This window comes from Sinocyclocheilus grahami, unplaced genomic scaffold (genome assembly GCF_001515645.1).
Source record: "Sinocyclocheilus grahami isolate Dianchi unplaced genomic scaffold, SAMN03320097.WGS_v1.1 scaffold234.1, whole genome shotgun sequence".
In the NCBI taxonomy this organism is placed as follows: domain Eukaryota; kingdom Metazoa; phylum Chordata; class Actinopteri; order Cypriniformes; family Cyprinidae; genus Sinocyclocheilus; species Sinocyclocheilus grahami.
The window spans coordinates 1443076-1459151 of NW_015505413.1; the positions used below are offsets into that span (position 1 = coordinate 1443076).

Below are 16076 nucleotides of genomic sequence, written 5' to 3' on the forward strand. Positions count from 1 at the left end.
GGAAATGATACTTTTCAACTAAATTAAAACTCCAGTAGGTGCCAGTAGTGAGCGTTCAATGAGTGAGTCATTGAGTCGTTCATTCAAACGATTCGCTCAAACGGCAGATTCATCAGATGTTTATGCGTGGGCTAATGAAACTTTGACTCAACCAATTCGTTCAAAACATGGAATCAATCAGCAATGAATCGTCTGGTTGCTGTGGCTGTTTCTGCCTAAAATGTAAGTGACCTAATATTATTGTATTTGCTTATTGAACTGTTTATAGAACTATTAAACAGTCGTAATGGTGAAAACGTTGTGTGATGTTGCCTAACTAACTGTATTTTAAATATAAAAACGCCTTACAGCTACGGGGGCTGGGACGCATTCACACTAAATACTCACGTGTGAGCCACATCTCTGAGTGTGGCGCGTGACGCGGCCCGACTGTGCAGATCTATCGGTGTATTAGGCCATAGTAAGATACCACGAGCAGACTGCTCTGTACATTTTCGCATCGCTCTCGCGGATGTCAAACACTGATCGATCTGTGCCTTACTGACGTTGATGAGATTAACCCCTTAGGTATCGAAATTTGGTACCGAACGACGAGACGTTTTTCGATACTCGATAGTATCGAGGCAATTCGGTCGGTGCCTAAAAAGTATCGAACTCGATACCCAGCCCTATCATCAATAAATCCCATTTGTTTCAATCTCAAACATTATATAACTGAATATTGCTTGTTCCACAGCTAGCCATAGTTTCACAATGTTCATACTGTTTAACCAAATACACTGATCTGTTTTCATAGTGATCAGATTTATTATGATTCTAAGCCATTTGGATAAATGCATTTTAAAAACATGATTTCTTTTTAAGAAATACCAAATCAAAAATCAGATGCAGATAGTAAATATGCACTAGATAGAGTGCAGAAATCTTGCCTGTTTCTTACCTGGTTCATTCATGTATGACTGACAAATATGATTCGCATTACGTTAAAAAAATTTTTTTAATTAAAATTAGTGCTGGGCAACGATTAATCGTGATTAATCGCATCCTAAATAAAAGCTTTTGTTTACATAATATATCTGTGTGTGTACTGTGTATATTTATTATGTATATATAAATACACACATGCATGTATATATTTAAGAAAAATATGTTATGTTTATATATTAAATATTTATATATAATATAAATTGTATGAATATAAATGTAAATACATATAAATATTTTCTAAACATACAGTATACTGTATGTGTGTGTCTTTATATATACACATAATAAATATACACAGTACACACACACACTAAATAAACAAAAACTTTTATTTTGGATGCGATTAATCGCGATTAATCGTTGCCCAGCACTAGTTAAAATGGAAATTTTATATGCAATTCAAATACATAAATCTTACATTTTTGAATATTTTTTTGAGTGTGGTCGCTGGAGTGTTGCTACACAGTTGCTAGGGTGTTCAGGATCATTACTTAGTAGCCCAGTTTGAAAAAGGCCATTCAAAAGTCAGCATGATATTTTTGTTGTTCAAATCCCAACATATGAGCAATGGTGATGCTTGCCTTAAAAAAACAGCAAAGACCAATAAGGGTCCTGGGCAAACGTTTTCTTTTCAACTGACGTGAAATTGTTGAAGATAGTGAAAGATATAACACTGTGGTGGGAATGGTGGGAGGTTTGCAACGTCTGGGCACAGTTACTGCCAAACAAAATTCAACAGGGATCTTAAAAACTGCATTCGTAGCCCTGTAAAACTATTCATTAGGACACTTCAAAAGCATGGGCGGTGGTTTATGAGAGTACCAGTCAGGTTGAGTTTGGGCACAGGGAGTGGTTCGGTTGGCACAGGATGGTATGAGAAAATAGTGAAGAGTCCCCGTCCCACCGGAAGAGCCATGGTGCGCTGGCACAACTGCAGCAGCCTGCAACAAAAATAAGAAGAGCAATGCTGAATTTAAGTGTAGAGAATGGCAGAGATTTAGAGAAGAACAGGGCGCATTTCAGCATATTTGTGTTTACTTTCTTCACTTAGAAGAAACCTACACTCTAAAAAAATAGGAAGGTTAAAAAAGCAGGTTTTGCAGCAACACTTTTAAAAATGAAGGGCAGTTATTAGCAGTGAAGCCACAGAAGAATCATTTACAATTTAAAAAAAAAAAAAAATATATATATATATATATATATTATTATATTTTTTTTTTATATAAAGAACCTTTTTCCACCATACACTCTTAAAAATAAAGCTTTTTTATTTGCATTGATTGAATCTTTCCAGGAAATCCATGGAACATTTTCATTGCACAAAAGACTCTTCATAGTAAAAAAATAAAATAAAATAAAATAAAGGTTCTTTAGATTTTTACAATGTTCTTCAAACTAAGAATAAACGGTTCTTTTATGCATTATTCACTGAGAGGTTTTTTAGGAGAACCACAAATGGCTCTTCTTTTTTTTTCTATTTTATTTTTGTTTATTGTGAACATTCATTTGAGTACAATCATGTAGCATATTTCAAGTTACATACAATGCTCAATGCAACCATCTTGTACAATTATGTACAATTACCTAGTATGTTTAACTATAAATTATACTCAACCTTCTTTAAATCATTTCAAAGTATAACCTGCTTTCCTTTTTACATAGAAAAGTAACATTAAAATAAAATGTATAAAAAAAAAAACTATATACATCCAGGGTGAGAGCATGTGTCCTAACTCAATTCCATCCAGAGTAACCTCAAATGACCTTCATTATGTATATAGATATTAAACAGAGTACATGCATATTCGCAAACATGTACATATACACACACAAGCATATATTATATTACATATATCTATCTATATATTGATCATCTTTTATTTATTTATAACAACAAAATCAGACCTTCTCTTCTCTTCTCTTCTCTATGGTCACATCTATTCAGTAGTCTAAAGTTGGTCTCTTTTGTTTTAACCATTTACATGTGATTGCTTTCTTGCTGGCTGCCAAAAGCACACCCATCAGGTATTTATTATCTGCTGTTACTATATCTGGATATATACAGCCAAAATACAGCAATTTGCTTTCTAGAGGTATGTCTCTTCTAAAAAACATATTCAAGAGCCTCCTGTATTTCTTTACAGTATTCTTGAATATGTAGGCATTCCCAAAATATATGATAATGGTTTGCTTCATTACATCCACTGTTTCGCCAACATTTTGGAGATATACTACTGTATTTGGCCGCTTGTACTGGTGTTTTAAACACAAATGGCTCTTCTATGGCATCGCTGAAGAAAAAAGAAAAAAAAAAACCTTTTGGAATCTTTACATTTAAAATTATTTGTTGTGCTTAGGTTCCTTGGATGTTAACGGTTTTACATGGAACCATAGATGCCAATAAAGAACCTTTATTTTTAAGAGTAAAAGTTATAGAAGAACTGTCTTTGGTTCTCCAAAGAAGCTTTCTGTGAACAGTTCCTAAAATAACAATTTTTTCCTAATCTAAATAACCTTTTTCCACTATAAAGAACCTTTTGTGGAATAGAAATGTTCCTTGGATGTTAAAGGATCTACATGGAACCATAGATGCCAATAAAGAACCTTTATTTTTAAGAGTAAAAGTTATAGAAGAACTGTCTTTGGTTCTCCAAAGAAGCTTTCTGTGAACAGTTCCTCAAAGAACCCCTTTTTCCTAATCTAAATAACCTTTTTCCACTATAAAGAACCTTTTGTGGAATAGCAAGGTTCCTTGGATGTTAAAGGTTCTACATGGAACCATAGATGCCAATAAAGAACCTTTATTTTTAAGAGTAAAAGTTATAGAAGAACTGTCTTTGGTTCTCCAAAGAAGCTTTCTGTGAACAGTTCCTCAAAGAACCCCTTTTTCCTAATCTAAATAACCTTTTTCCACTATAAAGAACCTTTTGTGGAATAGAAAGGTTCCGTGGATGTTAAAGAACATTTTGTTTTAATACGGAGTATGCTCACTTGTTCTCCTTCTCCTCTATGTACTCATGGTCACTGACTTCAGGCAGGTGGGGCACATTGACCCGGATGGGTCTGGAGCTCTGGAGCAGACGGCGGACCTCCTGCACCCTCAGATCCTGACTCCAGATCAGCCCTGTCACCTCTGGGTGCAGGTCTGTCATACCATCCTCCTCCTCGTCGGCTTCACTGGTGACCGGTGGCTCAAGCATAACATTCAGACCCACAGTCTAGAGAAAACACAAACACACTGAATGAACAAAGAAATTACATTGTCCTTGAGTGTGGACAATTCAGTTCTTTTATAATTACTTTATAATGCAGCATTCACTTCATCAATTCAGAATTACAGTAATTACGCTAGAAAATACTGGTCTTAAATACCATATTCAAGTCTTCGGCTCTATTCAGACAGTAGTTGTTTTAACTGGGGACGGGAGTTATTTTCAGCAAAGCCACCATCCAGGAGACAATAATTCAACATTGTTTTTAGAAAGGCAAAAATAGCTTTATAAATTTGTTTTGAGCCCTGCTATGTGCCCTAGGTTTCTATTTGACACTTTGTATGATAATGAATACGCAAGTGTGAACACATGAATAATATAAGTAATATTAGAAGCACGATCAAAATGAAAGCAACAGTTAAAATATTCAGGCACCTTTTGTAAAATGTTTTTGTCTTCTATGACTTGTTCTTTTACTATTGTCTTAATACAGTATAATTTGCATTGTATCTAGTAAAACCAGTGCTGCTATTGTTAACTAAATCTATGTTGAGCATTATTAAAAATACTTTTTAAAATATCAAATGAAAAACTTGACCTTAAAAAATTTGAAGCTGAAGTACTAAAATTGTTAAAACTGAAAAATAAAGCTACATTCAATTTTTTTTAAAGCACTAAAAATAATGAAAATTACAAAAGCACAAATGAATCTAAAATTAGAATGAAAACTGAAAATATAAAAATAAAAGCTAATTCAAAATATTAATACTAATACATTAACACTTTTCATAATAATAAACCAATAATAATAAAACTCAAATGGCAAAGCAAGATCTAGTTTCTTTACATCTGATTCACTTTCCTACCGATTTACGATTGGCCAGGGTCACTTTGTGAGCTTGTCTGGTCAGGTCCTGTCGTCCAATCAGAGCGCAGACCTCCTCAGACCAATCAGAGCAGGGATGCTCTCTGCACAGGTAGATGGCGTCTCTGATTGGCAGAGCCACACCAAACGGAACCGACTCCAGATCCTTCAGTGTACATCCTGAGGTGTAAAAAAGCAAACAAAAAACAAGCATGTAAAATAGTGTTTAGTCACATATCCCGTAACAGGATATAAGATCTTATATATCTAATCTAATGTAAACTTAGCTAAACCAACAGAGGCAGCAGGATATGAGCAGGTGGATTTTGACCAAACATCTACATTCAAAGCTAAATTTGATAGAAATTTAGGAGCTTTAGTAGTATTGTGAGGCCAGTATAAAGTCTGAAACATACTTTACACATGTACTTGAACACAAATTCGATTTTACTTATGTTGTTTTCTGAAACGGGTCCAAACGGGTCTTTCTCCTTCAGGAAAACTACTGTCACGGCATAGCAACATAATCATGCAAAGTAAAATTAAAGTAGAAATGTAAATCGGATGGTTTCTCACGATACGATACGATATCGATTCTCATACTCAGCGATACGATTTCGATACGATTCAATACAGGAGAATATTGATCGATATACCGATACTATTATATTATATACCTATTTTAAACAACCATCTACATTTTTATTAACTCACAAATGCAACTAAAACATAACATGAACATTTATCTTACATTTTCACATCCTGTTCCTCAATTGGGACATTCACAACAAAAAATAGGTCTACAGTTGTTGTTTTTTTATAATAAAGAAAAATAAATAATTGAAAAAAAGACCGTCTTTCAGGCTTCTGTGCTAAAATATGCAATGTGTAAAATAATGTAAATCCTCATTAGGAAACAACACAAACAAGGTACTCCAGTTGTAGGAAAAAATACATTAATGTAGAAAAATTCATTTAAAAAAAATAACTTTATTTGAGACTTTTTTTGGCTGCTACTATGCACTCAGTGCTAAAAACCTTTTCTACAGATAACTAAATTACAAGCAATAGCAGAAAATAAATACAATATAACAAAGACACAAATTAAATAAACAGTGCTTTTCAGGTAGATCTAAAATACATTTTCAGGTACAGAAATGTAATAATCAAATGTAAAATAACACTGCATCATCTTCAATGTATAAATTAAATATAGATTAATCCTTATAAAAGTTGTTCAGTCAAAATCAGTGAGAGATTTTTTTCTTTGACAGAAGTTTTCTGTTAGTCTGCTTTCTCTTTAAAGAAAGCATGGATCCAATATACTAATACACATGCGTTTTCTCAACTGTTTACGTTAAGACATAGTTCTAACCGACTGTGTTTACTAGGATATTCGCCAACTAGGTAATTCTCACAAGCGCTCGACAATTCCGTCAACTATCCCGAGCGTCTTTTACGCTCGCCCTACAGGCAGAATCTTATCGTCCCGACAATGCATAGACGGACATTGGTGAAAATGTGGACAGTGTCAAAATAAGGTGCCTATTTATACTACAGATAGCGATATTTTCCGTGTGGCATTGATACATCGTATTGTTAGACATTTAATCGATGGATCGTTACACCCCTACAGGGCAAGCACTCATATTTGCATGTGTGTACTTGTGTTGATTGTGTCACTCTGACCTGCAGAGGTCAACCACACCACCAGCTTCTCAGCCAGGCATTCAGATGAAGGTGTGGGCTTCACGCTGCTCTGCCTGTGAAACACACCCCACAATCAAACACACTGGAGAAACTAAATCAGCTGACTAGAATTTATGAGCCGAGACTTATCTAGAAAAACTAACATAAGGCCACATGACAATAATCATAAACCATAGGTACCTTCTCAGAAAAGGATCACTCATGTTTTTCTTTTGCCCTGTGAAAACATGGACCAAAAAAAATGTTATACACTCACCTATTCATTTTCCTTGGATTTTGCATTATCAAATATACTTGAAATGCTGGAGTATGAAAAAATTAAATATACACTACCATATTCAATATATTAGGGCCAGCAAGTTTTTTTTTTTTTAAAGAAATTAATACTTTTATTCAGCAAGGCTGCATTAAATTGATCAAAAGTGACAAAGACGTTCATAATACTACAAAAGATTTCCATTTCCAATTAATGCTGTTCTTATGAACTTTATATTTATCCTAAACAAATTGTTTCCACAAAAATATAAAGCAGCACAACGGTTTCTTGAGCAGTAAAAGAGCATATTAGAATGATTTCTGAAGGATCATGTGACACTGAAGACTGAAGTAATGATGCTGACAATTCAGCTTTGATCACAGGAATAAATTACATTTTACAACACATTCAAATAGAAAAATTAAATTGTAATATTTCAAAACTACTGTTTTTCTGTATAAATAAATGCAGCCTTAGTGAAAATAGGAGACTTCTTTCAAAAACATTAAATCTTACCACCCCCAAACTATCAAATAGTAGCGTAGGCTCGAAAAATTAATAAATAAACAGCAACATACACTGGTCATCTGATAAGGGCTAATGAAAACTATCCGCATATAACAATTATTATAGATACAGATAACAAGAGTTTTTGTCCCAGACTCTGTCTGTCTAAAATACATTTTATATACAAATATTTGTGAACTGACTGCAATGAATTTTATTTTTTAAACATTTAAATAATTGTCTGATTATTACAACCGATTAATATATATGCAGTTAGAGCAACACTAATGTTAGGCCTTAATCAAGAAACACAAACAAACCTCTGCGCACTTTAAAAAACATTACATAAATTGTCGCATTTAATCGAATAGGACAATTCATACAAGAATAATTTTTTGAACGATTTACACAAAATTTGTGTTTAATGCAAAAGCCCATTTATGTGCAAAATTATTTCTCTATTCTAAAGTAACCCATGCAAAACCAATGGAGTTACTCAGAAAAAGCAAAACTGAATTTTCAGTTTGGACTAGCCTTAAAATTTCAGCTACTTGTTCATTGGTGATGAACAATCTGGTTTTCAAATTTATGATACATAGTATCAGTATCGGCCAAAAAGTTTACATTAGTGCATCCAAATTGTCATGTGTAATGTAATAAATAAATGAATTTATCCTCCTATTTATTAATGTACATGCTTGACAGGAAGTCTAGTGTCAGGCCTGAGGAGAGTAAAGAGCCTCTCATTAGCCACTAATCTCACACACATGCAGCCCACCTGCTGACAGCCTGGAGAGGTATTTCAACATGTTTGTCGAGATCTCCGACCACGTACAGGGCATAACTCTGAGAGACAGACAGAGAGGAAGAGGACAGGGCGCAACGAGAGTTAGTATTAGCAGTGGGACAGCACCTGTGTGGTTTTGGTTTGCTGCTGTCATGACAGTCATGTGAGGGGAGAATAAACATGTTTCATCATGACGCGATGCAGGAGCGCAGTCATCAACCACATGCATGACTGCAAGCATAACAACCGCAGATCACAGGTAATATGGCTCATTCAGAACATCAAGTTCAAATACAGCTGAGAAATTTAAATTATTATGAGAAAAAAAACCTAATAAAAATGACAAAAGCACATTTTGTCACTCAGAAATTAAGCAGTAAGACAGCATGGAGTTATTGGCATTGCATTGGCCCGAAATCTGTTCCAATGTTTTTGTTGTTAAATAAACTTTTAAAACTGATTTTTATTAAGTGAAAAATAAAGCTAAAATAAAATACTACAATGAAAGATTTGAAATGTTTCCTTGGCAACAAGATGAAATAAGCTTAAGCTGAAGAACTAAAATATATCTGAAATAAAAATAAATCAAATGATCATGAACAAAAACTAATAAAATGCCCAAAATACAGTTGAGAAATAAAGCAGGACGAATGGATTTAGTCATAGCCTCAGATGTTCAGGTTTTGCCCCAACGTGGTTACTGTTAGTTACTGTTAACTAAAACTATTTAAAAAAAAGAATAATAATAAACATTTTGTTAACTGAAATAAAGCAGAAATAAATCAAATAAAATAAGTGATATAAGTTCCAACTAATGAATAAAATTAGCTGAAACTACTCAAATTTATGGAAATAAAACTAAAACTGAAATGAAAATAAATTAAAACTATTTAGAAATATTAAAAAAGCCAAAAGCACATAAATGACAATATTAAACTAAAAAATATAAAAATAAAGCTAATTCAAAATATTAACGAAAACTATAACAGTATAATACTAAAACATCACTTATCTGTTCATTGACCAAGTTAACCTTGTGGACAACTAGTTTTACTTACTACTAGTGGCTTAAGCAAAACTCTGAATATCTTTGAAATCCGAATGTTTTTGAAACCACTAATAACCTGGTAAACTTTGGCAGATCTAACGACTAGTTCTTTCTCACAAGTTGTGCTTGTATAATCAACCTGTTAATTAAATACTTCTGAACAGACTGTAAATACACAGGCAGAGACTAGATAGGAAGCTTCGAAAGTGTCAAACAAGAAAGTTGTAAATTAAAGGTTATCCGAGCATGCTTTAACACACATTTTACTAATACTATTCCAGTCTTTCAACTTCAAAATGTAGATTTTAAATGCAAGTCTAACACCATTTGTTTTTCTTCAGGATAGATATGGCTCTGATTCTTTATTCAATGTCTAAGGGCCTATTTATTTAAGTGTCCAAACAGGTAAAAATCTTAAGTCTGATATCTTAGAAAAAGAACGCCAGACCTCTCCTCAACCCACTCCGCAAAAAAACACAACTCTATGTACCGTATGAGCCATAGTAATGCTGATGCTTTCCTTAGCAATTACCACTAAATATAATAGGGAGAAAGAAAGGGGTTGGAAAAGAGAGAGAGAGAGAGCGAGAGAGAGAGAGAGAGACAGGCAGGGGGAGTGTAAGTACAGAGGGATAAAATGGATGCACTAATGTTCTGGACTCTAATCTAAGGGACGGGAACGGTGGGGTAAACACAACCCATAATTGCGTAACGGTTTGTCAGCACCTCGGTGGGGTTGTGCGTCACTTCGCTTTGCCTGATGGAAGGAAGTACAAAACAAACAAACACACCATGACACCTGTGACCTCTCCTATCGCCCTCTCGAGTGATTCAGACCACCACTTCCACGGACTAATCAAGGCGGGGCATCTGACCCGCTCATGTACACACTCACAGGACGACTCGGTGCTCGCAAAATGTCATTATGATTAGCTTGCAGCACTTTGCCATCTAACTGCTTGACATTTATATAGAACATGTGTGTGAGTTAAGGGCAGGACACCCGGTTCCTCTGCTCACTGTTAGCTCTCCCTGTTGAGCATCATCCAGTTCAGAAGTTTGGGGTCAGTTAGATTGTTTTAAAGCAGGGGTGCCCAAACTCGGTCCTGGAGGGCCGGTGTCCTGAAGAATTTAGCTCCAACCCCAATTAAACACACCTGAACCAGCTAATCAAGCTCTTTCTAGTCATAGAAACTTCCAGTCAGGTGTGTTGGGGCAAGTTGGAGCTAAGCTCTGCAGGACACCGGCCCTCCAGGACCGAGTTTGGGCACCCCTGTTTTAAAGAAATTAATACTTTTATTCAGAATAGACGCAATAATGTGATCAAAAGTGACAGCAAATGCATTTATAATGTCACAAAAGATTTCTATTGAATACATGCTCTTTTGAACTTTCTGTTCATCAAAGACTCTTGAAAAATTAAATGAATCACAGTTTCCACAAAAATATGAAGCAGCACAATGGTTTTAAATATTGCTAACAATAAGAAATGTTTCTTGAGCAGCAAATCAGAACCTGAATGATTTCTGAAGGATCACGTGACAGTGAAGACTGGAGTAATGATGCTGAAAATTCAGCTCTGCGTCACAGGAATGAATTACATTTTACACTATATTTAAATAAAAAACAGTTATATTAATAAGTAATATTTTTTCACAGTTTTTCTGTTTTTACTGTATTTTTGATTATATAATTGCAGCCTCAGTGAGCATAAGAAACCTCTTATGCATAAAAAAATCTTACCAACTCCCAAATTTTGAACGGTATCTGCAATGTTTTGGGATTGAAAATCAGATTTAAATGCAGTCTATTCTCTAAATTACTTTAACGTCAATCTCTAACTGCGTTATTGGTCACAGTCAGCAGGCAGTAATAACACTAATTTTCACAAACCGTTAAACAAAACTTAATTTCGAGATGGACATCATTGAATATAATGACAGCTTGCAGCTCAGCGAGTGAGTCAGGACCGCTCTGACTGATTCAGTGAGTTTATTGAGTTAAAGATTCGTCAGACTGATTCAAACTAAGTTTGGAAGGCTTTTTGAATGATTCACTGAAAGAACTTCTCATAACAGTCATGCGTTTGTGAATTGGACTAAGCTGGTCAGACTGTAGAACAATTAGAGAAGGATGTGAGCACCTGTGTTTTTCAGGAGTCAACTGGGTTGTAGAATACAGATGGAGTGCACCTATAAAACCAGGTAAAAAGACCACATTCAGTGGCACAGGGAGGATTTGGGTCCTTACCAGCACCAGTAGTTTGGTTCTCTCACAGATGCCAGGCAGATAAGGAAAAGGCGCCACATCTTGCTCTCTCAGACAGCGACTGAGCCAGCTGAACACACACGGGGCCTCCCCATCTAGGAACACCGGCCAAGTCATCAGCTCCATCTGAGCTGCACATGGATGAAAGACATGACAGCAGAATATAAATATTAAAAGAACAGCAGGGATGTAACGATTAACAGCGAGCCGGTTGAAAATCGATTCAAATACGTGATGATTCAAATCGGCTGAGATGCTAAACAAATAGCGATTCATTTAGGGGTAGGAGTTTATATGAATGTATGTCTGAAGGGAACTTACTGTCTTTAGAAAAGTTTAGATGGTATTTTTTTCTTTTCCTCTTGCCTCTGTATAATGCATATTAAAGTTCATAAGCGCAGCGCTGCTTTGTTTACAGCGGAAACCAAAGAAATGGTTTAAGCGCCACCTGCTGGCAGAGAGTGAATCTGTTTCTCATTCAGCTCGTCTGCTGTTTCGGTTTCACAAAAAAAGAAGTCAAACCATTCTGTTTTTGCTTCAAATTTCGAAATTATACAATCTAATTTAGATTAAAAACAGCTCATGTTGGCTGTATGCAGCATCTTTGTTTGGATCAAGATTAAAATGCAGTGGTTGCCTCTCATTTTAAATGTTAAGAGCACAGACAAAGCTTTAGTTTGTTTATATGAAGAGATTTATTTTATTTGTATTACTTATTTATTTGATTTGGGGCTTGTTTTAAAATGTCAATGTAGTTTTGTTATTTACATTTACATTGTATAAAAATTTTATTTAGCAGATGCTTTTATCCAAAGCGACTTACAAATGAGGACAATAGAAGCAATCAAAACCAACAAAAGAGCAATAATATACAAGTGCTATATTAGTATATTATTATAGTGTTATATTTCAATTTCACAAAGAAACTTACAGTATTTTGTCCAAGCAATAATAAAAGGACACATTTCATTTATAATTTGTCTTAAATCTCATTTAGTTAAAAAATAAATAAATTGTGAATTGAATTGTGAAATCAAAATTGTGAGTTGAGTGAATCGTTACATCCCTAAAGAACAGCCTTTTTTAAATAAAAATGTCAACGTAATTAATTTAATGCATCCTTGCTGAATAAAATTATTAAATGTATTTTAAAATGAATGCTAATTAATTTCTTTTAAGCATTTATTTTAAAAAAAAATCGGTAACACTTTTATTTTAAGGTGTCCTTGTTACACATATTGCATGTACTTACTATTATAATATCAATTAATTATGCATAATTACATGCAAGTAACCCTAAGCCAAACCTTAATCCTAACCCTAACCATATAGTAAGTACATGTAGTTAATTAATATTACTCAGTGCTTAAATGTATAATTACACTGTAACAATGACACCTTAAAATAAAGTGTAACCAAAAAATCTATTTAATACACCCTTACATTAATTCATCCTTGTATCATTTCTAATTCAACCTTACTGAAAAATATTTGTGACATACTCTCCTGTTCAGGTTATTATTGTTAACTAAAACTATGAAACATTTCTGTTTATTGAAATCAATTTTATTAAAATAAAATAAAATAAAATATAAATATTACATGAAAATTTTATTTCAGGTATTTGCCAGGGCAACATTTCTCATTTTCATTTAGTTTAAGTTGATGCACTAAAACGGCTAACTGGAAATAAAATAAATAAAAACTGAAATAAAAATGAATTAAACCTAAATAGTAAGAGTAATAGTACTGGTCTTGTATAGTAATAGAAATTGCAGAAGCACGCAACAAAATGTCAAAAAATGTAAATAAAATGACGGAAGCTAAAAATAAAAGATAATTAGAAATATTAGTTCAAATTATAATCGTATATGAATAATACTATACTAACACTGGTTCAGGGGAGTGTACATAAAGATATACAAGACAAGACCTTAAACGAAAATGCCTATGTTAGACCATTTCCTTGGGTTTTTATAACCTTAAAGTCCCCCTGTAGTCAAATATTTTATCCCTTAAAACTTATCTTTGATCATCAAAATGACATATTTAAATGTTTTTTCTTGCGAAAATAATTTTCTCATGCCTTAAAATAGCTTGGATGTAACTCTACACCCTTGCCTCATTTACTATACGCTGATCTATGAATATGCAAATTAGTCCCGCCTCCACTCAGTCACACCAGCCAGCGCCTCCTGATCCACTGAACTGTAGTAACCGCAAAACAATGGCATACACTGATAATGTCTGATAAAACTATGTTTTTACTAGTGGACAAATACAGTGAATACTGTAACATTCATTAAAGTTACTTATTTGACGATGTTGTGTCCTAAAATGCCTTGAAGACTCGAATGCAGCCGTTTGTGATTGTTAATTCGGGAGAGGTGGGTCTGATTCCGGGCTACTTTTACACTCTTGCCACGGGTTATAATGCAAGTTAGCGGTTCTAAATTCACATTAAACCACAGCTTCATGGGTTTTTTGCTCTGATTTATTTTTGGTTTTGTGCTGGTATTGGTATATTTTGCATGCTAGTGATAGGAATCGATCCCTTGACGTGATTGGTTATTGGTTTGTGACGTAGCAAACCGAGGGCTGTTTCAAACCATATTTCTGGGTCAGCCTTTGGGAAACTACAGATTTAAGGAGAAAATATTCAGCGATGGTGTTGATTAATAGATTGGCACATGGTTTGTCTAAAAGCATATTAAAAACACCACATAGACAAATAAACAACATAAAAACTTGATTTTCACTACAGGGGGACTTTAAGTCTAGAAGTTGAAAAATTGCATGTCTTTTTTGTGTGTCAACTACCAACAACCAACAGAATCCCAATGGCAACAAGGCCTGTCACTCAAACCCTAAACATGGCTAGAAGCACATCGGGCCGAACTCCTCTTAACAAGTCAGCACTGTCTGGTAAATGAATAGAAATGCCTTTAGCTGCTAATGAGGGGCCCTGACCGCATTGATCGGCCTCGTACCTTGATCAATCACGCAGGCCTCCTTGAACGTTTTGATGAATGAGGGGTAATCGCGCCAGTACAGATCAATGAAATCCTCCAGTTGCAGGTCCCTAATGAAACGAGAGAGAAAAAAATGATTAGTGGTAAAAGAGTCATCAGGCGGTCAATATATACACTAAAACTAGTATAAGAGCCAAACCAGAGCGTGACTCATACGGCACAGTTTAACAAACTGCATGATGATTGGGATCCGTGGTCTGACGGCTGTACATCTCAAGACTTGTTACTAATACTAACAGTGGTATTCAACAACATTGTGAATATCACAAAAATTACAACATGGTTTTTATTTGTAAACAGAGTAATACAAATACAGTAATAATGTTTGGGTTCATCTAAACAAGTTCTAAACATGATTTCTCTTTGGGTACAACCTCCTGCTTCTTCCAGTTTCTCACAAAACATGGGCTTTACTTCAGTCAGTATGAGTCAATATACCATCAGATATATAAAAATGTGTACTGTCATTACAAATATTAATGAATGAAATGATAAATCCATCTTTGGTTACGAATGAATTGAGAATACAGGATGGTTTCAAACTGACTGTCAGCTCCATCTACTGAAAAAAACTCATAAATATCTGACAAAGTAGAGACACATCTGAGCAATCTTAAAAAGTTAGGAGTATTTTTTTAAACTGACTTCTGTCAGGACATTGTAGAAATTAATAATATATAATAAAAAAAATTTTTCAACAAGGTTGTTTTTTCCTTATTAGGTTTTATCTATTTGAATACATTGTGAATATCACAAAAATTACGACATGGTTTTTATTTGTAAACAGAGTAATACAAATACAGTAATAATGTTTGGGTTCATCTAAACAAGTTCTAAACATGATTTATCTTTGGGTACAACCTCCTGCTTCTTCCAGTTTCTCACAAAACATGGGCTTTACTTCAGTCAGTATGAGTCAATATACCATCAGATATATAAAAATGTGTACTGTCATTACAAATATTAATGAATGAAATGATAAATCCATCTTTGGTTACGAATGAATTGAGAATACAGGATGGTTTCAAACTGACTGTCAGCTCCATCTACTGAAAAAAACTCATAAATATCTGACAAAGTAGAGACACATCTGAGCAATCTTAAAAAGTTAGGAGTATTTTTTTAAACTGACTTCTGTCAGGACATTGTAGAAATTAATAATATATAATAAAAAAAATTTTTCAACAAGGTTGTTTTTTCCTTATTAGGTTTTATCTATTTGAATCTATATGAAATACATAAGTATGTTGATTATACACTGTATTGACTACATATAAATAATTTAAAAACATGTTTTATTTTATATATTTGATTATACAGATTGATGTTGAATACATGTAAATATATAAATAATTGAAAATCATGTGCGTTTCATTTTATATATATATATATATATATATATAT

At 34.0% G+C, this 16076-nt stretch overlaps 1 protein-coding gene across 1 annotated transcript in view; it reads right to left on the bottom strand.

Annotated features, from left to right (window-relative positions):
* Positions 1-16076, bottom strand: part of LOC107597675 (anaphase-promoting complex subunit 1-like) — an 81768-nt gene that overhangs the window by 42449 nt on the left and 23243 nt on the right. The window contains 9 exon segments of the mRNA XM_016288840.1: positions 1810-1928; positions 3979-4205; positions 5066-5244; positions 6754-6827; positions 6955-6991; positions 8316-8356; positions 8358-8383; positions 11623-11771; positions 14631-14722. Coding sequence (XP_016144326.1) covers positions 1810-1928; positions 3979-4205; positions 5066-5244; positions 6754-6827; positions 6955-6991; positions 8316-8356; positions 8358-8383; positions 11623-11771; positions 14631-14722 — 944 coding nt within the window.